Source organism: Alligator sinensis, unplaced genomic scaffold (assembly GCF_000455745.1).
Source record: "Alligator sinensis unplaced genomic scaffold, ASM45574v1 scaffold1567_1, whole genome shotgun sequence".
Taxonomy (NCBI): domain Eukaryota; kingdom Metazoa; phylum Chordata; order Crocodylia; family Alligatoridae; genus Alligator; species Alligator sinensis.
Window position 1 is genome coordinate 750,920 of NW_005842646.1, and position 24,128 is coordinate 775,047.

Genomic DNA, 24,128 nt, shown 5'->3' on the forward strand with positions numbered 1-24,128 from the left:
TGCAATGCAGTTATGAGCCCAGCCGTTGTGCAGGGGAGGATGTTTCCCCCCCTGAACCTTTTAGCTCCATCTCAGTGATTTCCAGCTCCTAGCGCACAAGGAGCTGAGCAAAGATTTTTCTACGGAAAAAAAAAAGAGCCTTCTCGGATAGCTCCTGCCTGCCCCGCAACAGGGGAGGGCAGGACCGCAGCTCCCAGCGCAAGCTGCCAGCGTCGGAGGGGAGCTCGTCAGGATTCCCAATGAACCAGATTGCAAGGAGCAATTTTACGACGCAGTCGTCACGGCCGTATCAATCCGCTCCTTGGCTGAAGGAGCCTAGGCCGGGCTGAGCCAGCTCACAGCACAGCCTGGATTTTATTTGAAAAGCATCTGGAAATTAAAAATCCTCTTTGGCCCGGGGCTGCTTTGGCATCTGGCCCAGCCGCCCTGCGCTCACTGGAGGCAGGGGGACCTCACTCCGGTGCTCTGTCCTGCTGGGCAGGACCGGCTTCTGGCTGTTGGCCAGCAGCTCCAGGACTTGCACTCGCTGCCCGTGCTGAGGGCTTGCCTGCTCCGGGCACTATTATAAGTACAACCGTCCGGCTCGCTGGGAGCCCTGCAGCAGCTGCCAGCCCCGGAGCGCCTCGCTGCTGCTCGAACGTCGCCTACAAAGACCTCCGCTCCAGCGGGAATTTGCCTCCAGCCTCGTGTGCTGGTTGGGCTGTGCTGGCATGAACAGCAAGGCTTCGGTCTGCACCAGTGGAGCCTGCCTGGGTCTCAGACTAAGTAAGTGAAACCAGCACAAACTGGGGCTTTCGTCATCGACCCTTTGGGCGTCTCACAGCCTCTGGCTGTTGATTGCTGGAAGCGGAGCAAATTACTGGTGTAGACGGAGCCTTGGAGAATTATCTCCAGCCCATGTGCAAAGCAGGAGAGCTCCACCAGAAATGGTCTCTGGATTGGAAATTGCAGACTGGAAAGCCTGCCCCGTGTTGGTAACAGCCTCGCAGAAGCAATCCTTGGACTCTGGGGCTTTTGACGGTCTGGCAGCGGGCGACTGCATAAAATGGACAGTTCAAATATTCCCCCCAAACGCAGAACTGGCTCCTTTTCCTGGGGTCAGCCTGCAGGGGCCCGGCCCTCCGTGCTGAGAATGGAGCTAATTAAATAACGAGACATTGGCACGCGATTGCCTTCCACCCTGCAAGGAAAGGTGCTGGCTGCTTGGCTCCATCTTGGTAAAATAAAGTGCCGGTCAGCCTGTGAACTTCACCTTCCTCTCCCGTGTTGGAGAACGGTTGTCGTGGCCCCCCAGTCTTCTCTCTAGACCGGTGGTTCTCCATCTTTTTGGAGGGGAGACTCGAGGCACCCCTCCACAGCTTGCGTGAGATGAGGGGCATCCAATTTCAAAGCAGATTTGTAGATGAGGATGCTTACCTCCTGGCAGTGGGACTGGGGGATTGTCCTGCCGGGGACAAGTCTAAACCTGCTTAGTTTCTCTGCTTCTCTCCTCCCACCCCAACACCCTGGTTGAGAATCACCGCTCCAGACAAGCCCGTAGCCCCGGCCTTGCGATTGATTCAGGGCAGTAAGTTGATCACAGGGCTGAGCACACTCACGGAGGGTCCAGGCTTCAGACTATATAGCTGTCCAGCCCTAGCAGCTGCCAACGGCGCATGCATGAATTGGGACTGACCAGTGCACGTACCACATCTCACCGCACCTCCAGTCCACGTTTCCAAGCTGGGCTTCATGAGACCTTTCCAAAGAAAAGGTGTCTGTAATGCTGCCAAGCTGTGTTCTTCCCTGGCTCTGCTCTATGAAGCGCCTGAACCAGTTTGGCTGGAGTTTGCCAGACTATGCCGGTCTGGGGCAGGCAGCTGACATGGAAAACTACAGCGCAAACAGTTGAAGTTTGGTGACATTAAGAGGAATGAAAAGCGGGGTCCTCTCAGGAGAGGTGTCAGGAGACAAGCCCTGCAGCCAGCCCTGCTTGCAGTCAGACCTGCCGACCTCACGAGAACCGCACTCGGTTTAAGCACCTCATCCTGTGGTGCGTCCCTGGCGAAGGTGGATGATTTGGATGGAACAGCAGCTCCTCCTCTTGCCTAAGTTTGTCTTCTTCTCAGGTTTCTTACCTGTCTCCCATCATAGAATAAATTGCTGCAGACATAAAACAGATGCTGGATGCTAACAATAAATGCAGAGGGTTCCCCTTGCTCTGAGCCACGAGGACAACGATTAACACACTTTAGCCTCCAGACTGCATTTAAAGTGCTCTGAAACCATGCACGCTGGCAAGGCACGGCTGCCTGTGACGTTAAAATAACCTCTGTCTGTAGCAGCAATAAAGTGAACGTTGTCCTGACGTATAGCATCGTTCAGCCCCAGCCTCTCAGCCTGCCACCTGCATCCTCCCCGCGATGGGCCTTGTGTCGGAAGACATGGAGAAAAGCAAAAGAGCGCAGGAGCCAGAAGAGGCCTTGCTGGTTGCCCCTTCTCCTTCTTGCTGCTACACAAGTCAGGGCATTTTTAAGCCTTCCTCAAAGTCGTTAGGTGCTGGCTGCAGCCCAGGCTGGGGATGGTGACTGGGCTGTGCCAATGCTCCTGTTGGGACTCAAACCCAGAGATTCCTGGCTAGAGGGTCTTACACCTCCGTGTAGGGTCAGACTGAGCATCATATTTGGGGTCAGGAAGGAATTTCCCCCCATGTTCAGATGGGGACAGACTCTGTGGTCTCTGGGTTTATCTTGCAAGTCAGATGCAACACCCCGGTTGAGAATCACTCCTCCAGATGCTGATCCAAAGGTGCGCTCTGGTGAGTGCGGTGGCCTGGCTGGTAGGCATTATGGGCCTGGCATTGCAACCAAATATTGAGACATGTGGTGACTCTCCCAGCTGAATTACTCCAGTGGCTAAAGCCACGGTGGGACTAGAGTTTACCTGGGCTTGGAGGCAGCTGGAGCTAAGTAACTGGATGGAAAGGTGGAGGATCTAGTTGTGCAAACCCAGAGAGTTAAGACTCTTGACCCGAGATCGCTAACGGTAGCATCTCTGCGCTGCCAGAGGAGACGTCATTAGGTGTGTTAGTCTGAAGGCAGGGTAGATTTGCATCTTATTAATTAACCAACATAGGTATAGATGTAGCACAAGCTTCCATGAGCTGAAACTCGCTTCATCAGATGCTGTGAAAGGATGTGCAAGAAGCAGAGCGTAAGGAGGAGAGAGAAAAGACAAGGGAGGGGGCCGTGCTGGGAGAGAGAAGCAAACAAGCAGTAAACTCCTAGGCACAAAGGGAGTCCCAACAGCTATTCCAGCCCCTGTTTAAACCATAATTAACACCGTCCAGTTTGGATGCTTCCTTGTTCCCCTTTCAAAGCAGTTTCTCAAAGTTCGCTGTCTGAAAACGGCCATGCTCAGGTCAGCGATGCAGGGTCCAGGGAGGTACAAGCGTTCTGTGGACTGCGAAGATTGAGCTTTGGTCATTGACCCCAATCTCCAGATGCAAACCCAGGCCAGATTCTCCTCCAGCTATTGGCACCTGCACAGACTCAGGCCCCTACACTGCTACCCTTTTCCATCCTGTCCGGGTCCCCACAATACCAGTAATGCAAACGGCAAGCGAGTCTTCCTCCCCCTTGCTGCTGTTCGGTGCCTCAGCTGACGGCAAGTTCCCAAACGGCTGCATTCATGGACTTTGAGCACGGTGGACTGGGATTGCACATCCTCCTCCACTCTGCCCTGTGTTCGGATGCAGTCGTTGTAGACCGGGCCTCGACTGACCCGTACGAGGTTAGTTGAGTTGCTTTAAATCGTTGGTGATTCTCCGGGCAAAGCGACCTGGTGGTGCCCATCTCCTCTCCAGGTATGGATGGCCATTAGCTCACAGGGAGCTCATCCTCCCATTGTCAGGTCTTGATTTGAGTCCTGCTGGGTGTCCACACACCCTCCTTACCCAGGCTAGCTCAGGTGGAGGCACCAGTCCCCAATGAACCGACCATAAACAGGCTGTAGTGATTTATTTGGTAGCAGATAGCAGACCGAGAGAGGCCTGGCCTGACAGGAACAGCTTTTCCTTTTCCATGGTCCATCCTAGAGAAGGGTCTTTCTGCATTATATTGCATGGGGTCATAAACCAAATCAAATCCTTTAAAGCAAACTGAGGAGATATTATTACCCCCTTTAGACCAGGTACACTTTCTAACTCAGTTAGCCATCTTTCCTTTCAATTGCTAAACCCTGTAACAGGGACCAACTTTGGAAGAAAAAGGAAGAAAAAAACCCAGGCAGGTCCAGTATTACATTTCCACAACCCCCAAACTTTACGCATGCTTTGTGTGGTAATGCTAAAAGGTTATTAGTATTAGGATACAGATGAGGGATGAATGCGAGTGAGCACTCAGCAAAGGAATCGCAGCTGTTTCCTTTCTTAACCTCGTCTTTCTTTAATTGCTAGGATTAGCATTTAGAGCAATAGTCCCTGCATTAAAACACTGGTAAGTGAGCCCGGGGACCGATGCACACTGTCCACCCCGGCTAAAACGTGATCCTGATGAAACGCAGTTTGTCCGTGCGCGTTGCTAGATGGGGCTGGAGCAGACCTCAGTGATTTTCTTTGGACTTGAGACCTGAATGGAAAAACATGCTGCTTTTAAAACGGGCTCGGTAGGAATTAGAATGAGCGAAAATTAAGCAAGTGTTTATACTGCTTCTTGATTAAGCACTTCATTTGGTTTAAAACTCTCACCAGTTCTGGCTGAGGCTGGTTGTTTTTGGAACAGGTTGGGTTTCGCTCATTTGCGGAGAGATGGGACTCGCGTGTGGCTGGAAGAGGACAGTCAGGGGCACGGTCGGCAGCAGACTCAGATATGTGAGGCTCCTCTGTAACACGCTCGGTAGGAAGCAAAACCAGAGGAGAAGGGGACCTGGGTGGGGTCTGTTGTAGGAACATTTGGTAAAACTGTTCGCCCATTGTTAGGACAGACGCGGAGAAGAATTGCCAGGATGTCGAATGCTGCGTAAGGACTACACAGGAGCAGAGCGCCACAAGTCAGCAAAAGTGCAGGACCCAAAGCAGCCGGGCCGTGCATCGGAAATCAAGCAAATCCTTCCAAAAAGTGCTCACGGGATTGCAACAAGTACAAGCAACCAACTCCCTGCTCTGTATTTGTGCCACGTTTTTTTTCTACTGTGTCTCTGTCGCTGTGCCTCATTGATTTCTCTCGTCTTTGACCATGACTTCATCAGCTCCCAAATCCCGATTCATGCTGATATTCGCCGGCTTCCCGATTAGACTCGACTGCTTCCATGTGGAAAACCAGCAGGAATGTGCTCCCTGCCTCTCACCACCCCGCTCGGGTCGTTAGGGACAATGCTACTTTGGTAAGAGAAACCAAAATGCACTTACGTTAAGGGTCCTTAATGCGCTTGCATTAAGGGTCGAGGTACAGCAGCTTCCATTCAAAAGTCAACCTTTGCCAGTCTTTACGCAAAGACTTTCTGCTCGTGTATAGGGGAGAGCTGTGTGATCTCGGACACCAGTGCCAGGCAGCTGGTAGCAACTACTGTCAAAGTCCTCATGTGCTCTAGTGGGAGTTTAATCAGGCTGAAGGTTAGTCTGTACGGGACAGGGTAAGAAGGAATTCCTAGGACGGCAGAAAAAAATGGCTTTTTTCAGCGCAGTTGATGTCACTTTGAAACAAAAACCAGTCGCGTCCTGGATTAAGAGGGTCCCTAGGAAGGGTTACATTGCTATAACCATGCCACTATCCCTGGTCAAGTTTTCCTAGGAAAACAAGGCTGTTTGAGACCATTTGATGTCTGTATGCCCAAGGGAGACTGAGCTCTTTTGCTATCCAGAGAGATGAAACAATAAAACGGTTAGTAATAGATCCTCCCAGAGAAGCAAAGGGATCTTGTAGCCCTGGATCTGCTGTAATAGCGGTTTGCTGTGGTGGTCCAGGGAGAGAGAAAAGAAAGAGCTGTGGGGTGAGGTAATATCTTTTATTGGACCAACTTGTGTCGTTGGGGCAGAGAGGGGATACGCTGTTGGGTTTCATGTGTCCTGCCAACTTCTCTTTGCCCTGCAGGTGTTAGCTGCCCGCTTTCCTTTCAAGTGGCCAAATGCATTAGCAAAATGAGCTTAAATGAAAGCAACTGTTCTGACCTGCGCTGAGCACGAACTGCAGCTGCTGCTTTCTCAGGGCTGAGGAACAGCGCCGTGCAGCTTGCCGGGCTCCAGCCCTTCTCCCTGTGCACGCGCTCGCCTGGTGAGGAATAGGTGGTCATGCTGGCATCCCCCCCACCGTTGTCAGCCAGGGCTAGGAAGAGGCATCCGTCTTCCAGCCTTTGCATTAGATGACCGTGAGCAGGTAACAGAGTAAAGCACCTTGTTCTTTGCAAGCTCCTCACCTGTCGAGCCCCAGGGAACGTGTATTTAGTGGGCCCGGATGAGCGTTGTGGCGTCCCACGGGGCGGCAGGTGAGTTGCTTCGGTGGGGCGCAGACGCGGCGTGTCGGAGCAGCAGGCAGAAGAGCCAGCGTTGTCTGCCCTTGATTACTCCACGGGGTCTTGGGTGGAGCTGAATCTCCTCCGCGGCTGTCCAGACGCACTTGTATTGAAGGCAGCTCGCGCGGAAGCCGGGTGTCACTGCTGGGACACCCTTGGGGGGGATGCGAGTTAGTCTGAGGCTTCCCACGCGCAGGGGCTAAACCAGCCACAGGTCAACCTGAAACCACACGCCAGAATTTTTTCCTGTTTGTTCCCCTTTTGGAAGAGGAAATCTATGGAAATCGCTCACTTAGGGCATTTCCACCCATTTTGATGTCTGTTTCCTGACTCCTGTAGAAGTTCATCTCCTTCCCTTCTACCGCTGCAAATCCCAGCCACGTGCTCTGCACCACCGTTTTCTCTTCCAAGGAAAAAAATCGTTGTAGTCTTGCAGCTCGTTTTGAACGGAAATCTCGTGGCAGCACGGAGACGCTTCTTAATTGTATCACGTCACAGCCTTGCAGGGGTTTTCACTTGTGTTATCAGCTGCTGCATTAAAATAAAACCCGGGACGAGGCAAGGAAAATGGGTCAAAACACGAGAGAGAGAGATTTAAAAATAAGGGCAGGAAAAAACCTCAGTCAAGTCTTTCAAGTCAACAGTTGGATGTGGCTTACGTTCAATAAAAATGGTTGGCTAATATCCTTAGCCATTTGCAGTATGGTTGTCTAATGCTTGGCTAACATCCTTAGCCATTTGTTGTACATTTTAATTTAGCATTTATTTGTAATATGGCTGTACCTGGAAACGCCCATGGCAGTCATGGCCCTGTTGTGCTAGATGCTCTACAGATAGGTTCAGTTTGAGCTCATTTCTGCCAGAAAAGCTATAAGCAGTGGCGTTTCCTTCATTCGATGGTAATTGCCTCAGGGTTGTGGTTGATTTTCCCCATTGGGACCATTTTAGAATCAAGACTCGATGGTTTCCTGGGTGCGCTGGTTCAAGCAGGGAAACATTTGGGCAGTTGGACCAGATGCTCTTCTGGCCTTTATAATGAGCAAGAAATCTGGGCAGTGAGGTGAGTGACTCCTCAGAAACTATCGTGGGGAGTGGAGACCGTGCTCTTGAGCCATGCAAAACCAGCGTGCCCGCCCCCCCCCCTTTTTTCATAACAGCAAAAATTGTGAGTCCGTCTGTGTCCAAACTATACATTTAGTAATGACTTGCTGATGTGAGTCACAGCGCAACAGTATGTGCCTGTTCTGTGGGGCTGCTTTGTTTGGTTCAGGGTGAATTATTCAGGCCCTTTTTTTGGCTAATCTGTCCCTTCGCATACTTTTAAAAAGATTATACACAGCAGACACTGGCCTGCAATATGTTTATAGACTACATGGCAGGTTGCATGGGACACGGGCTTTATCTGCTAAGAAACCATTCTGGATTGGTTTTGAATGCACTGGCACGTGCACTTTGTATTTCTGCCTCCCCTGACAACAGCGAGCAGAGTTCTGGTTTCGTCGTACATTCGTATTCCTCCTCTTGGAGCCGGCAGCAAAACTTCCATTAGCTTCTTTAGGCCACGTCCCAAACACACCGGGTATCTCAAAGCATGTTACAAGGCACTTGGTCCAGGGTAATGCAATGCATGGTCTTAAGCAGTACGTTAGCGTTTCAGTGGTTTGGCATCGGCAGAACCTGAACCTAATTCAGCAGCTGTTATTACATTTAAAGAGGATGCAGAACATTGCTTCTGGCTTTCCTCTTTGACTCCCACCTCGATTAATCCTTTCTGCCTTCTTTGCTCCCATGGTCATCAACAGGCACTAGCAACAAAGACAGGGCTGGCCTGGGGGATATCATTTTATTGCAAGGAATATGCTGTCTTGGCTCGAAGGTGCCCTTTAGCTGTTTGGATGTCAAGTTGTGTTTGACGCCACGAAAGGAAAGGAAAGTGGTTGGAGGGATATTGCCAGGGTTTGACTAACAGGCCCAGGCGTGTTTTTTTTATCGGTTCAAATCCTGGTCCTATTGAAATCACTGGGATGGTTGCCACTGACTCATGGGGACAGGATTTGGCCTATCTGGAGAACAGAACAACATTTATGAGCTAGAGCTCAGCATTGCCAGCTCTCCTGATTTTATTTTTATTTTTTTAATCTTGCAAGAATGAATATTTTTACTGAGTCCTGTAAGCGATGAGATGAGAATTGCAGCCTTTATTGAAAACAAAGCCAAGCCAAAAAAGGTTTCTAGTGCTCGGGGTTGGAGAGAAACCCAGTAAAGGTGACTTGGGTGTTCTTCATCCCCAAAGCTCAAAAGCAGAAGGCAAATACAGTGGGAGCCTGTGTAACGGGGCGGTCCGTCCCTTGAAGGAGAAGGAGAAGGAGTCGGCCCTGGTGAGGAACCGCAGCTGGAAGGCATTTGGGTAAAGAAGTGCTTTAAAAAGCTCCCAGAGGAGAAAGCAAGGGAGTGGAGGAAACAAGCTGTGAAGGGAACAGCTCGCTGCAAGGGAGAACCAGACGGCTGTGCCGGGGCCAGAGCAGAAGGGCTCTGGGGCAGGACAGAAGGATTGCGTTGTGCTTGGTGGTTTATTTAAAGCAGCGGTTCTCGGCCCTCTTAGACTCAGGGCACCCCTCGATAGGCCCACGGTACCCTTGGAAAATGCCAGCTTTTTGGTTTGCATTTGATTTTTGACTAAAGAAAATGCCAGTGCAATTCTTCCATTGCAAAGACCTCAGACAGACCATACCCGGTGAGACTGTTTTAACACCGTGGATTCCTGTTTCTGCGGCGCCCTGGTTGAGAAAGACGAACTTTGCTTCGGAGAGCTGGCTGAGGAGCAAAGGCTCCTGTAAAAGCCAGCCAGCTAAATGGTCTGCTCACAGCCGATTTTGGGCGTTCATTTAAATCTCCTGAGCTTTAAGCCTATCTCTCAGAGGTTGAGGTCCCAGCTCAAGATCTCTGCACTGCTTAGGCTGTCTGTGTGTCATGGGGGACCAGCTTCCCCGGCTGGGGCTGGGGCTGCCCATGACTGCCCCACGTCTGGGTTTGGCACGTGCTCAGGAGCGTTGTCTCCCCAGGGTGCTACGGCCACAGCGTACACACGCCCTCGCCATCCCGGGCAGCAGGAACGTGCCGCTGTCTCGCTTGCCTTCTCCATCCCGGTCTCTGTGTCACACCACAAAGGGAATAACGTGGGGTGCCAAGTTGCACACTCCTCTAAAGCAGGAGTGTCCTGGGAGAGCTACTTCTGCCCCGTTTGTGCCAAGGAAGTAGCATGAAGGAGCTGGCGTGCAATGGAGACTCGACACGCTGTACTCGGTGAATGGCCTCGCCAAGCGGCGGTAAGGCTGGTGGCCCAGCGTCCGGTGCAAAGAGCAAGCTCTGGAAGAGAAATGCAGGCAGCAGGTTAGACAGCTGCCATTGCACACGAGATTTTGAGTGGGGCATGCTCTAAAATCATATCACAGAGAAGGGACCGTGTAGACCCTGTCTCCTCAGCCTTTGGCTAAGATCATAGGAATTTACCCTGGTCATTTTTGCAGATCTTACTCATCTCTAATGACTTTGAACCTCTGAATGGCAGCTCTGTGCTTCCCGGCACCGGTCGTACTGCCTCTCTGATTCAATGTGTGTGTGTGCATGTGTTATACCTATGTGTAACAGGGAGAAGTTCAAACTAGCTTCCTAGAGGTGCTGGATACAGAGGTGTGGGTTAATAGACCACTATTGCCAGGTGGTCCCGGGTCGTCCACACGCCTCATGCTTTCCAGTCTTCGAGGGAGGCACTGTTAGGCCGGCATTCGGCAGAGCAAGTTGAAGGAAAAGGGCAGGACTAGAGATCATATGTGGAGGGAAACACCCCGATATATCCCAGCACTGCAAACTAAGTTTGGAAATCTGAACAGGAAAGGGAAGTAAAACGGGAGGTTGCGCATGAGCCTGTTGACTGGAGAATTAGAAGGATGAGGATTTGCATTGCATCACGGCCCAGTGAATCCTTGTTTGTGGTTTTATATCCAAAAAATTTTTTAATTATTATTATGAGAGAGAAATAGCCCAGTGATGAGACATAACAAAGATCCGCTCATCTTCTGCTGCCGCCTCTAAAGGAGGAATGCAGCAAGGATCTCTAGGCAGAGCCTTCCCTTGGTCTAGGATGGTGGTTTCAACCTTTTTTCATTTGCGGACTCCTAAAAAATGTTGACGGGAGATACGGACCCCTTTGAATTGTAAGTGTGGGTATTCCCATCCTTCTGGTTGATCGCAGTCATCTTTTGTGGACCCCTTGGACATAGTCCGCGGACCCCCAGGGGTCTGTGGACCGCAGGTTGGAAACCACTGCTCTAGGAGATCTTTGGAGTGACAAGGTGGCTGGTTGGAGCCTGCTTTTCCAATCAGTTACTTAAAATTTGGCATCTGCCTCAATAGCCAGTGTCCACAGGCACTGCCAGGCCAGACTGGACCACAGGCTCCTCTACCCTGGGGTCCTGTCTGACAGTGGTTGGCACCAGATGCTCCAGGTGTAGGGAGCTGCACAGTTGGCACTGGTGGAGTGATCAGTCCCCACAAAAGAGCTGTCTCTCTTCTTTCCAGTGTAGGCTCCCCCAGCAGCATTGCTGCCATTGGGAACCAGGGGCTCGTGGTTCAGTCTAACAGCCGGAGGGAGACTAGCAAAGGCCATGCAAAGCTAGGGTGCGCATGAAGCCTGTGAGCTGGATGTTCATATTCATATGCATATCTAGTTGCTCCTTGAAGCTTTTGGATGCCAGGAAAGCGTGGAGCCACGCACCTGGCTGCCTCTGCTTCCCACCCTGCAGCCTGGAGGTGGGAGGAGACCCCGCCGTTCCCAGCCCTTGTTCTTGGCAAGGGAGATGGTCTCCGATTAAGGTTTTCAGGAGTGTCTGGAATTGGTTTTCATTATTATGTCGGCGAAGCAAGAAGGGCGGTAGTGCTGGCTGCAGCTCCCAGCCCCTCTGCACAGCACCGTCGTGCTGGGTGGACGCATTGGGACTGGCCACGGAGAGGGAGGCTCCAGCTGCCTCTGGCACGGCCACATTGTGCTGCTGGTCCGTCAGCACGCACCGATGCATGCAGGCCTTCCTCTTCAGTTGCTTCCCACTGGCGAGCTGACCGCAGAAACTCTCCCATCTGCTTCTGCTAGCACAGTGCTCTCTCATGGCTTGCAAACACGGAGCCCGTTGGAGCCTGGGAGAGTCCACGGTGCTGTGCCGGGATGCGTCCTGTCCTGCCCGGAGCCGCTCCTATTCTCTGCAGCAGGCTGCTGAGGTCTTCTGAACGGCCAGGGCCAGGGGCACAACGGGGGCTTGAATTGAACGGGCATTGCAGAGCCCAAGCAACAGTAGCTGCAGTTCCCAGGATCCTCTCTTTGCTCTTTGAACTGTAACCCAAGCCCGGCATGATGCTAATCCCACCGCGATGGGTGTAGGGAGCTTTTTCACTGCCCCTGCTGCTTTCCTTGGCCATCTCATGTTTGTTCTGCTGATTCTCAAGGTCAGCATCTGTGTGGAGCATATCCAATATTAGGCCTTCTCCCAAAAATCCTCTTGGATCTCTGGAAAACAACTTCTCATCCATTATTAAACCAACCAGCCCAGGGGCGTTGCGGGAGAAGGCAAGACTGGGCAAGAGCGGACTCACTCTTGCTTTGCTTTCTAAACAACAGGGGGGTCCCTTCATTGGGGACATTTCATGACATGCCAAGGATTGGAGCAACATCTTCCCTAGTGTGTGAGAAGGATATTTCCTTTGTGATGACCAGGGATCTTGGTTTTCTCTGATATAAAAAAAACACAACCCTAATTTTTGGATTAAAAAAGTAACCTCAAATCCACATTTTCCATGATTAAAACGAAACACCACTAATATTTAGATATACATTTTATATATTATATATTTATATCTAAGTATTAGTGGTGTTTCGTTTTAACCATGGAAAAATGTGGATTTGGGATTCCTTTTTTTAATCTGAAAATTGGGGATTTTTTTTTTTAATCAGAGAAAACCAGGATCCCTGGTGATGACTAGCCATTGCAAGTGCCTGGGGTGGAGGGATCAAGGAAGAGGTTGCAGGTTATTTATTGTAGAAAGCAAGGCTCATCCTCAGCGTTTGTCCCGGTAATCGGTGTTACTGCAGCAGGCGCCGGGGGGCAATCTCTGACAAAAGTCATGTAGTTTGTAAAACAAGACTCTGGCTAGGGTCATACAGACCTATATAGGCAAATACACCTCCTTACTTGTTGCTAATAAGCTCTTTCCAGGTTACAGGTAACAGTTCAGCTGTTTTTTGTTTTGGGGGTGTTGGCTGTAGCCGTGTTGGTTTAAGGACAGAGGCAGACAAGGTCCTTTGGGTAAATGTGGTATCTTTTATTAGACCAACTAAATAGTTGGAAAAATTGTTCTCTGCAAGCTTTTGGGTACAAACACCCTTCTTTAGGCACAGGAGAAGTCTGCTGGTTTTTGGCGTAGAATAGATGCTTAATCCGACGTGCAACATGCAGGTCTGTGCAAATGCAAATACGTGGCAGGGAAGATCAGAGGGGATGGGAGTGAATAGGTGTGAGACAGGTAGGCGTGGGGAAAAGAGGGGAATGTTGACCTGGTGACAAAAAGTAGCCGGTAAAATGTAGAGGTTACCTGGGGTTATCGGATGGCAGGCAGATTACAATGTGCTATAAATCCCATGTCTGTATTTAGCGATGTCTATATTTAGCACTGCGAACACCTGCAAGCATCACCTTGCAAATCTTGAACGGGCTTTCACCCAACAAGGACAATCCTCCAGAGAGATAGATCGCACGTTTGAAAGAGCCACCCGGATACCACGTGAAGAATTGTCGCATGAGCGCACACCGAAAATCCATCAGACAAGAACACCCTCTTACTCGGGGCACGCTTCTCACAGGAAACACACCCTGTCTCCATCTCTCGGTTCTAATCCTCAAAGGGAATTTATAAAACGCCTTTGTAGACGAGCCTATGAGCTTCACTGCATAAACCTACTGGACACAAAACCCATGGACTGAAGGAGGGGAGGCAGAGCGGATTTGGATGGCCAGGGAGCCATCCCCAGGGGTTTCTCCCTCCAGCTGCAGGGAGGCAGCAGCTGAGGTCCTTTCAGGCGACTGCTCTACTGGAAAGCAGCACGTACAGTTTGGAGACGTTGTAGGCTCCGAAGCAGGGGAGGTCTTGTGGGATGTCTTCATTGGGCAGTTGCCCTTGCTGTGCTCTCCAGACGGTGCTGATCTTGGAGAACAGGCTGCAGGACACCCTGCCTGGGGGAAGACAAAGGTGGGTTGGGCTGCTCAGCTTCTCATTTTCCCCCCTGCTGCCTGCTGGCTTCTACCCCCTTCCCCACTAAGTTGTCAATCGAAGAGGGAAAGAAGCAGTGTGGAAGGACAGACCGCTGCATCTTCCCCTGTTCCTGACATTGCTCCGCATCTGGCATCTTGGGATGGCTCTCACAGCGGCTACCATGCACGGTTGGTTATGACTAGAGCAGTGGTGCTCCAACTTTCCCCCCTGCGTGCTGCATGAGCGGTGCAGGGCCAGATCTCAGGGTCAGTGCCTGTATTGGGCCCTGCACTGCCTCAGCCCTGTCCCACCCAGCTGCACTGGGCCTCACCCCAACTTGGCCCAGCTCTGCATGGCTGACATAGCACATAGGACCATGTTCTGCAACCCAGGGGTCCCCACAGGTCTAGAAATTTGGCCAGAGGTATGTCAGTTAAGGCTGCCAAATTTTCAGACCCTTGGAGAGCCTGGCAGGCTGGATCTGGTCTGTGGGCCAGGAGTTAAGCACCCCTGCTCCAGAGTAACCACATGAGCCTGTGAGGTGGTATCCAAGGGTCAGTGCAGCGAGGCCAGACACAGGCGTGGGTTGGTTCCTAGTAAGTCACTGTGCCCCAATTTTTCAAAAGCTGCAAATACAGGAGGTGGATCCAGAGAGCAGCTAGCGCCACTGCAACAGCGGTGACGTTAGCCCCTGGAGGAATCGGGTCCATGTTCATCCTGCTTTGAGGCACCTGCTTGTTTGCACGCTGCTCCTGTGGGGAGGTTGGCTGCAGATAGATGGCTCGAGCTTCACCTCTCTGTTCACACACCCAGAGCCGCGGGCTCTGGACCCCTGGCTTCGGGTCCAAGCTCTCATCACACTCACGGCATGGCCCTGTGAGGTTCCAAAGAATTTGCAAATTCTGCTAAATCCCTTGTCATGAGGACGTGAGAAACGAAAGGAAAGGAATAGCCTCAGCCTTCCTTGCCCCCATCAGTGCTTGCATTGACTCACCTGCAAAGTGAGAGCCTGCGATGGTCAGGTCTACAAACCTGTGGGGCCGAAGACATCTTGGGAGTGGAAGTTTTGGCTTTATACGAGCTGAAGTCAAAAGGGGTGAGCCCAGCTGCGGTCTAGCTCATTGTTTGCAAACTCACTCAGGAGTGGCCCAAGCTGCGTGCTCCTTCAGTGGGGCAGCCGGCAGCTTGCAGGAGAGAGCGCGCGGTGCAGCAGAATTTGCTCTTCCTGCTGGGGACGTGCAAGGAAGAAGGTGCACAGCGAGGGCGTAGAGGAGCCACTCTCCACCCAGCACCTGACTTAGAGCCAGGGACCACGTCTGCATCGAGAACAGCAGGACTGGGGCTTATCCCCTGCAAGGCAGCCAGCCCCAGCCATGCAGCGGCGGCCCATCACCCCCACTTCATTGCCTAACCTATTTGAGGCTGAATTCTTGCATGTTGTGGTGCTGCGTGTGTCTAAGCAGAGCTTCTCAACCTTTTTAGACTGGAGGCACCCAGTAGAAAATGCCAGCTCTTGGTTTTCACTCCTTTTTGAACTACAGAAAAATACTAGAGCAATTCTCCTGTTGCAGAGACCTCAGAGAGACTGCAGCAGGGCAGGATCTTGGGGGTGGGCTCATGGATCAGGTTTGCACACCTAACAGTGCTAACCTTGTGCGGCACCCTGGAAAGGATCTCAAGGTTGAGAATCGTTGGTTGAGAGGGGAGGGCAGGGGCCTGACGGGGCCGAAGCCCAAAAGTGGGACGAATGAACCATTGGCACTTCGGGATCAAAACCTGACCTTGTGTTTGGCCTCCAACCACCTCCGCCCAAGTTTGTAGCAACGTGCTTTAATAGGTGGAGAGACTAATAGGTGAGACGGACCCGTGGGCTTCCAGAGTATGTCAGCACTGCAAAAATATGTTCAAGGACAACAAGCCACATGCGCACAGGCTCTGAATATGCCTTTTAATGAACTTTCTTTCAAGTAACTGTTGCGCTGGAAAGTTTGAAAGTCTCCTCTGGAGCTTAACGGCATTGGGTTGAGCGCGCTGACAGCTTGCGTCTCTTGTATTTCGAGCTGCTGCCATCTCTGCAGTGCAATTGAGTCGGTCCGTCCCTCGTTTGGGAAAGCTGTCATTTAATGGGGAGGAGCAACTAGTGCTCTAAATGGAAAAAGAAAAAAGAAATTCAGAGCCCAGACAAGCCCGGGGAAGTTTTAGCCGTGGCTGTTTGGGGCATTGCTGTTGCCATTCACCACTTTGCAAGCTGTGACATGCCCCCCTGTGGTCATAGAGAGCACAGCCGGAGGGAAACGAGATGGAGCGGCAGGAACGTGTCACGCTAAATTGTGACCATGGCACTGCTCCCGTTTGCCAAAGAAAGGCAAAGTTACCAAAAGTGCCTGGAAAGGTTCTCAGGCAGACAAGGTTCTCTGGGTAAATCTGATATCTTTCATTAGACCAACTCAAATAGTTGGGAAAATTCTTTTTTGCAAGCTTTTGGGTACAGATACCCTTCTGTACCTGAAAGCTCACAAAGAATTTTTCCAACTATTTGAGTTGGTCTAATGAAAGATGATATATTTACCCAAAGAACCTTGTTTCTGACTATGTTCTAGACAAAGACTATGTCCTTAGACCAACAGGGCTACAGCTTGTGCCCCTAAAAAATGGAAAGGTTCTCTGCATGATGGAGCCAGTGGTGAATCCTGGTAAGTGCAAGCTGGAAAAGAGGGTTGTTTCGTGGCTGGCTTGCTACCTGCATCCCGGCAGAGTCCTCCGGCTTTGCACTAGGAGTTCGAATGTCAGAGTATAAACTCGTTGCTGAACAGGAACACTGTAGCATGGGCTCTTCTCATTCTCACCTTCCTCGCTACAAGTTCCCTGTGGGCCAACTTTCCAGCCGCTCTGACTGTAGAGACTTCTCGGTTGTGTGCGCCTCCCTTCCCCTCCTGCCATATTACAGGGGTTTATATTCCTCTGCACCGCTGTCCCTCATTCTCCCCTTTGTGCCAGGGGCTGTGCGCGCGTCTCGGATTTCCCTTTCCTTCTTTCATGCCTATTTCCCAGCACAAGAAGGTCCTGACCACTGATGCTGTTCCAGGACAGCCCCTGGCATTTTGGCATTGACTGAATTCGGCAGTCAAAACTTACCGTGTTGCAGCCAGTCTGAGACACTTGGTCAGGCTAGTTGCAGGATCTTGCTGTGCTCGACCAACATGCACAGCTGGTCTGGTCCTGCTTGGATTTTTTTTGTCAGGCCCCCTTCCGTGTACTGCCCTAATGGCTGCCTCCTTTATTATGTTCTGAAATGAGTGACCCCAGCAGCAAATAGTTTTCAAAAGTGAGTGTTTTCTATTAGGATTCTAGTTTCTTTGATGTTGCTTCTCCCGCACACACAAAGCTGAGCCCGTCAGTCCGCTCCAACAGGGACTGTGCTGAGCCAGAGCTCCTAGCTCACCGTGCCGTTTTCAGACCAACCCCACCTCTGGTCCGTCTAGTGACACTTCCTTGCCTTTCCCTTGTCATCCAATTTCTTGGAAGCGGGGCCTCTCGCTTAGAGACGTGCTGACGCTCAAGTAGAGCTGAGGCTGGTGCTGCAGAGTTCACCACTGGAGCTGAATTCTTCCCAGGCTTTGCTTTAGGACAGGTTATTCATGAGAGGCCAGTGCTGAAGGTTGGATGCAACTCTCTATCCGCAGCTTTTCCAAATTGTGGGGGGTGGGATTCCCTGGTTACACTTAAGTACCCTGTTAGTAGTTACACACTAGTCCTCAGCGGGTGCATCTACATGTGTGCTTTAATGCACATTAGCTTATTTTAATGCACATTTAATGTGCATTAGCTAAAGAGCACTTTTTTGTAACACTTGAAATAGGCAAATGCATATTTTTCTAGTACCTTACAATGGAGGTACGAGATGTAATGTGCGTTGCCTAAAGCACGTTAATGAACATGTAGATGCACCCTGTGTGTATCTGTGCACATTACCTTTTTTGCTACAGTGAATTTTGGGTTGTCTAATGCATTGATGTAAACCCCTAGAGTCCTACTCTTACAGTGTAAGCACTCCAGGACAGGGAACCCCTTTCGTGCTGTGTATGCAGACTTAGGTTGTCACTGGGGCTCCTAGGTGCTATCACCCTACAGCAGCAGGCTGGCTCTTGCCTTCAGAGCTAATGAACAGAGGTGGAGGCAGTGGCAGGCTACAGGAGGATTGGTTTGAAGAGTTCAGACTTTGAGCTCTTGCGGGGAAAAAGGTCTCTCATCTCAACAGTTAATTCTTAGCGTTAGATGCACCTTGATTTGTCTCTAGCATGCTGCACAAACTACATCCAAATGCTTTCGAGAATTCAGCTTTACTCAAGATAATTCTTTTAGAGCCAAATTGTCTCATTACCTTAAAAATCAAAGCCAAAAGCCTTACCATATACGCAACATTCCCTCCTCCCCCAAAAAAGGGGACAAATAATTAGAGTCTATAAGTCTGCAGGGGATTTTGCTGTTGAATTTAGGTGGAAGGCACTTTGGTACGGAGAAAATGAGCAGGGAACATAAAACCTTATTTTTATGTTAAAGTGTCTAAGAAAAAACTATCCCCTCCCTAACAGAAGGCAGCTTTTAAAGGAGGGCTAAGGTGTCTGGCAAAAAGCAGTATTTTCTTTTATTATAAGCCAAGACAATGCATTTTAGAGAACCACAGAAAACATAAGGAAAGGAACTGCTAGACAGCTTGGTATAATTAACAGACTTATTGAATCATAGGGGATTGCTACTTCAAAGTATTATTCAGTGACCTGAGACTGGCTACATCCTCTTTTTGTTTTAAATGAATCTGTTGTGGCCCTTTAGTAACCAAAAAAAGTGCTTATCTGTTAATCTTGCAATCAGGGGAACACACTGGATTTTGTTCCTGTGTTGCTACGGATGTGTTAAAAAAAACCCCTATTTCCTACGTCTTAGGAGAAACTTGTGGTCAACAATAAGCCAATCTCTTCTCTAAAACTAGATGCTTCTTTGTCCTGCTTTCAGTACCTTTACGATATTCATCCCCTTAAAACTCTAGCTTACAAATTATGCCAACAAATAACACGCCTGCTCTGTAATGGCCATTTGAAAGTAAATAAACCCCACAACCCTAGTTTTTCAAATCTTTTAAAATATAGGGAGCCATCTAACCTGCATTGCTCATAAACTTCAAACATGTTTCAAGGCAGATGTCAGAGTCAAGGCTAAGACCAAAAGGGCCCCAAAGCAGAGGCTCAAACAAAGGGCAATAAAAGGACTTCTAAGTTATGTGGAGTGAAGCAAGAGATTCCTGTCAAGTGTCCAATTCAGTAATAAAACGATGGCCTGGAGCGCCTGCAGGCAGACACTCTCCGCACAGTTACAGGAAGGGATGATTTTTGTTGCCGTTGCCTACAACACAAGTCAATAAGCCCTATCGTGACCCGGTCACCACTACCCATTGATGTGAAGTGCCATTGCTTATCCTGGATTTGTTTTCATCCAGTAACATGCCTCGTTTGTCTCTTCAAAGGTAGCCTCTTCCTGAATGTTATTCCCCACCTCCCCATGTCTGAGTTAGGACTCCAGCAGCTAGCTAGTGCTCTTGTCTACCTCACCAGGCGGTTAGTAAAAGCCCTAATAGGACCTCTGTCTTCCCAGGACACCTTTGGCAAGAGGAGACCGGTCATGGTTACCTGGAGCATAGCTTCTGCCTCTAAAGCAGGATTGAGCAAGACTTCTAGGAAAGTACTGGACTTGCCCATGAAGAGGCCTTTATGAGTAAGAAGTCCAGGTTGTAAGACCTGCCCTTGGGGAAGCATTTTGGATGCTAAGATGACAGGCACAGAGAATGAACTGACTAGGTTGGAACTGAGCTGTTGGAGTTAGGGCTGTGTTTGAGAGTCAAACCCTTGCGAGGCCCTTTGCTGATAAACTATCTTCAGCAGCAGAGTCAACTGGTATTTTTGAGTGATGCATCTTAGTCTCTTGCAGACTGGCCAGCTAGCTGGGAGTGAGAGCTGAGCTGTAAAAAAGTCTGTCCCCTAGAGATGGGCTGTTGCTGTTTCCTTCTGACGATCTTAGGAGATGACAGACAGTTCTTAAAGCAATTGCAGCAGCTAGCTCCAAAACAGTATTTGTTTGCATGGCCCTGAACAGGCAAACATGAACCAAAGCTAGAAACTGCATTGTGGTTTCCAGTTCAGAAAGGATTTGACTACCTTTTTCTCTGTGATGTCGAAGTTCATAGGCAGATCACACACCTTTAGGAAAAATACCAGGTTTCTTCTGTCTATGCATTTGATTGTTGTTAGACTCTACTTGTCACAATGTGATAATGTGCATCTGCAAACTAGCACCTGAAGCAGATGCACTTCTTACATACCTGTAGCACTTCACCCCCCTCCAGCAGTAAATTTGCTCATTTACCTCTGTGCATACACAATATTGACTTCATAGGGTTCAGAGCAACAGGCCTGTCCTCCCAGCTCTCATTGTAGGACCGAGGCCTTGGCTTGAGTATTTTTTTTTTAAATAAGAAAGATGCTTGTTCATACTTATGAATATCGATTGTAGCTTTGATCACTATCCACCAACTCATGCTTCAGTGTTCCTATATTACTCAAAGCACTAATTATTTTCCTTGTGCGTGAGTAGATTCCTCAATAAATTCTGCAGGGCTACTCCCATCTAGCTTTTAATTATGTTATATAGAAGAACTATTAACACTGAGAATGCAGAAAGGGCCTGTAAGTAGAGCTTTTTATCAATTAACTCCACTTTGAAGTTCAATGTGTAAGGAGAAACACATGCAAATTTAAGAAGAAAAGGGGTGGTGAAATATTCGATATTAAAATTATTTAAGAGTTCCATAGCCAATCACGTATACAACATTTACTTTCCTGCAGGAAAGTATACCATTATTAAATTCCTTTCAGTATTTTAAGAAAGATTATCTACTGTACAGCTAGAGTGGGGTTCAAATACACATAATGCATAGGCTAGTTTAGGACATTAATTATCTAGCCATAGAGATTGACTTCAGTGCTGTGTTTAGTAATGTGTTTTGAAAGAAGCTATGCAGAATGCTCATTTTTGACTCTCTGTATTCAGTAATAATAGCTAACCTCCAAAGATCTTCAGAAATCCTAAAAATGTGCCACATGGAATAATGTTATTCTTGGCTTAAGACACCCCCATGGAAATTCAGCCCAAATGATAGGGGTTGAGTGAAAATATAAACTAGTGAGATTATTTTGCAATAGGAAAAGTCAGGTTACCTTTGCAGATGATGCTAGTGTTCTTCACCCCAAATAGTTAGGCCATGCTGCAGCCAGGTACTTGCCTTCACGAGACTACAGATGTAACTTTGATCATAGGATTAAAGTATGAATAACTCAAGAACTGATCCCTAGAAATTCAGTTTTAAAAGGAAGTAGTAGTCTTACCACTAGTTATGTGAGACTTGCCCTCAGAGCTCCAGACATTCACTCAAACATAGTTAAAAGTTTTAAAGAGCAACAGCGATGGTGAAGAGTGCATGGCAGCCAGACCGTTAAAAAAAAATGCTGTAACAAAATTGAATGGTTGTGCGTTTGTTTTATGAAGCTTACATTCTAATGTTTACAAAGGCCAGCATTTTATATAAGACTCCCCACTACTAACAAACAAATCTTGAATACATCAAATTGTACAGGCAAGTCAGCCAAAATAAGCAAGTGTTGTTCTTCTCCATTGTAAGAAAGCATGCAAAAGGTTACTTGTTCTGTCGCCCCTTGTGTAGATTTAAGTCACAGTCCCAATAAAAGTATGGTGAAACCAAAGAGGGGCAAGGATAACAAGTTGAACTTTCACAGACTATCAATACTTTGCAAATGTAAAAGCAGCCTTCTTTTAACACATAATGAAGGCGGAGACAAAGTACGTGTGGATTTAAAAAAAAAAAAAAAGTTAAAGCAATCTAAGGTACAGCCAAAATGCAAGAAATAGCACTGTGCATATACAAATAAAATTAACACTGAATACTGTAGAACTTGTTTAAAAATGGCACCACTGGACAATATTTTATAATATGCACATTTATTTGAGGTGGGGAAAACTAATGCTCCACAGGTGAAAATGGTAATACAGATAATAGTGCCACTACTGGCTCATTATGGTACTTGTTACAATTTAAAATAAACACTTCTAAAAGTAAAATGTTATGTATGACAAGGCTACTGGAAACTAAACATTATCTTTAGAACGAAAAAAAAAAAAAAAATATGGTTCTCGCCCTCCCCTTCTTAGTCAGACAGTATTGCCAGAGATTGTGCTCATCTTTAAAGCACATAATCTTACTTTAAATTCAGTGCTATTTTCTTTAAAAAAAAATAAAAATGAAAACAAATCAGAAATTGTACTTTTAGAGAACGCAAAGCATTTGACTTACACACATTCAAAAATGGAAGCTTATGATTCTGGCAGACAACGTTGCATATTAAATACAGACCAGCCAGCAATTATTACTGAACATAAAAAACTTATTCAATCATAAAAAAATACTATAAGTCATCACCACAGACTTTTTTTACATAGTTATAAATAATAAATAGCATAACACAGTAGATTACAAATGGATTTATTTTTAGCCCAGTTGAGTCTTTAAAAAGTAAATGTATTGTCTTACCTCGGCTGACCGAGGTGTTGTATCAAGACCTCTTGTAGCTCACACATAACTCCTTAGACACACAGTATGCAGCCAGGATCCAATCCAACCTCAAGGGCCTTCCCCCAGAAATCCACATTAGCTCAGTTGTCTGCCCTCTGCCGGGCAAAGGCATAAAGCTGAGCAGCAGCTTCAAGGGTAGCAAACACACCGCTGTTTCAGAGCGATTGGGACCACTGACCGCACCTCTCGCTGGAATGCACACCTTGGAAAGGAGCACTAAGGAAAAGCAGCACTGAAGACAACATCTGGTATGCACTCCATACACAAAATCCTTTGCCCGCCCACCCCTCTAGTTTACATTCCTTAATTTTGTAGCAATGTCCCCTAAGGCACAAAAATACCTATGGCCTCAATGCCACAGGAGACATTGATGGCGCCACACACATTCTTCTACACAGTAGTTTAAGTAACTTGGTTACTTGCACCATAAGTCTTAGTTCAAGGCAGGAATTATTTCTCCTTGGCCAAATGTCTGATTGTTGACCATATTTTATACAGTCTGTAGGATGAAGGGTCTGGGGAGAGAACTATGCAGCTGTGTTAACCATGTTTCACAGGGAGTCGGTATTTCCTCTATTGAAAAGATGTGCTCGTCACCCTAGAGGATGGGTTTTGGTTTGGTTTTTTTTTTTAAATACAAAAAAAGCAACTTCTAGAACCATAGTGTTCAACTGCTGTAAAAATGACACGTAGCAGTAGAGGAAACTAAACATTTCCTTCTTTCTACAGGAGAAATGGCTGGTAGTGGCTGAAAAAGCGGAGAGAATAATTTTTTACCTACTTAGTTGGGGAAATAGGATATACATCCCTCCCACGTAAACGTAATTTATTTTTAAGAAATAAAAACGTAGAGTAATCAATCTCAATTACTCCTAAAAATTGCTCTTGAAAAATGAGGATTTCCAAAAAAAATATATTTTTGCAACCACCAAGTATTTCTCCAACTAAAGTGACTGTGATAAGTGACAGCAGGCGGTTACTTTCCTAGAAATTAAACACACAAATGTAGGTGCTTATTTGGAAATCTAGAAGTGTATGCAGCCTTTTTGGAAGCAAACAAAGTTAGTATAGTCTGAACATACATCTTGTTTGTAAAATAAAATCAGCAAAACCAGACATTAATATGGTCTATGCATGTCCATTAAATGGATAAATCAAAACTGAGAAGAGTTGCCAAGGAATACAGTTAGAATAATTTTTCATGTAGTATTTTAATCCTCCTGTTAATGGTTCAAGGATCAGAGTTCATCTCTCTGTACAAATGTACAGCAAGGAAAAAGCACAGCCAAACACTGACTCAGAACTGATTAAGTCACTTAGGTGAGAGATCATCCATCAGAATAAATGATGAGCATGAGTTTGAGCACGTTACTGGAGATTCTGTAGTAATGCTGCCTTTAGCTAGTGAATCAGAGGAAGAGCCAACACTGCTGCTACTCCCATCAAGAATATCAGAAGATAGGCTAGAGATAAAAGAAATGGGTTATTTAAAGATGATCAGTTTACAAACCAAGCGAAGGCATTTTCCCCTCTCTTTTAATGTAGGAGAGAGATACTACCACTCAGCCTTTACTGCAAGGCTGGTAGCCCTGAAGACTCCTTAATTTCTGTAGCATGTTATGGATTTATTCATGCTCCTCAAGGGAAA

At 48.0% G+C, this 24,128-nt stretch overlaps 1 protein-coding gene and 1 non-coding gene across 4 annotated transcripts in view; both read right to left on the reverse strand.

Moving 5' to 3' along the window:
• Window positions 1-23,101: 23,101 nt before the first annotated feature.
• Window positions 23,102-24,128, reverse strand: part of LOC102374931 (protein FAM122A) — an 8,309-nt gene continuing 7,282 nt past the window's right edge. For all 3 annotated transcript variants that reach the window (XM_025215480.1, XM_006033628.3, XM_025215479.1), the window contains one exon: window positions 23,102-23,943. In XM_025215480.1, coding sequence (XP_025071265.1) covers window positions 23,793-23,943 — 151 coding nt within the window. In that variant the 3' untranslated portion in view covers window positions 23,102-23,792. The remainder of the gene's footprint in view (window positions 23,944-24,128) is intronic.
• LOC112551892 overlaps window positions 24,018-24,128 on the reverse strand; it is a 145-nt gene continuing 34 nt past the window's right edge. The window contains exon 1 of the small nucleolar RNA XR_003096230.1: window positions 24,018-24,128. This exon is cut by the window's right edge and continues 34 nt beyond it. This is a non-coding gene — a small nucleolar RNA (small nucleolar RNA U109).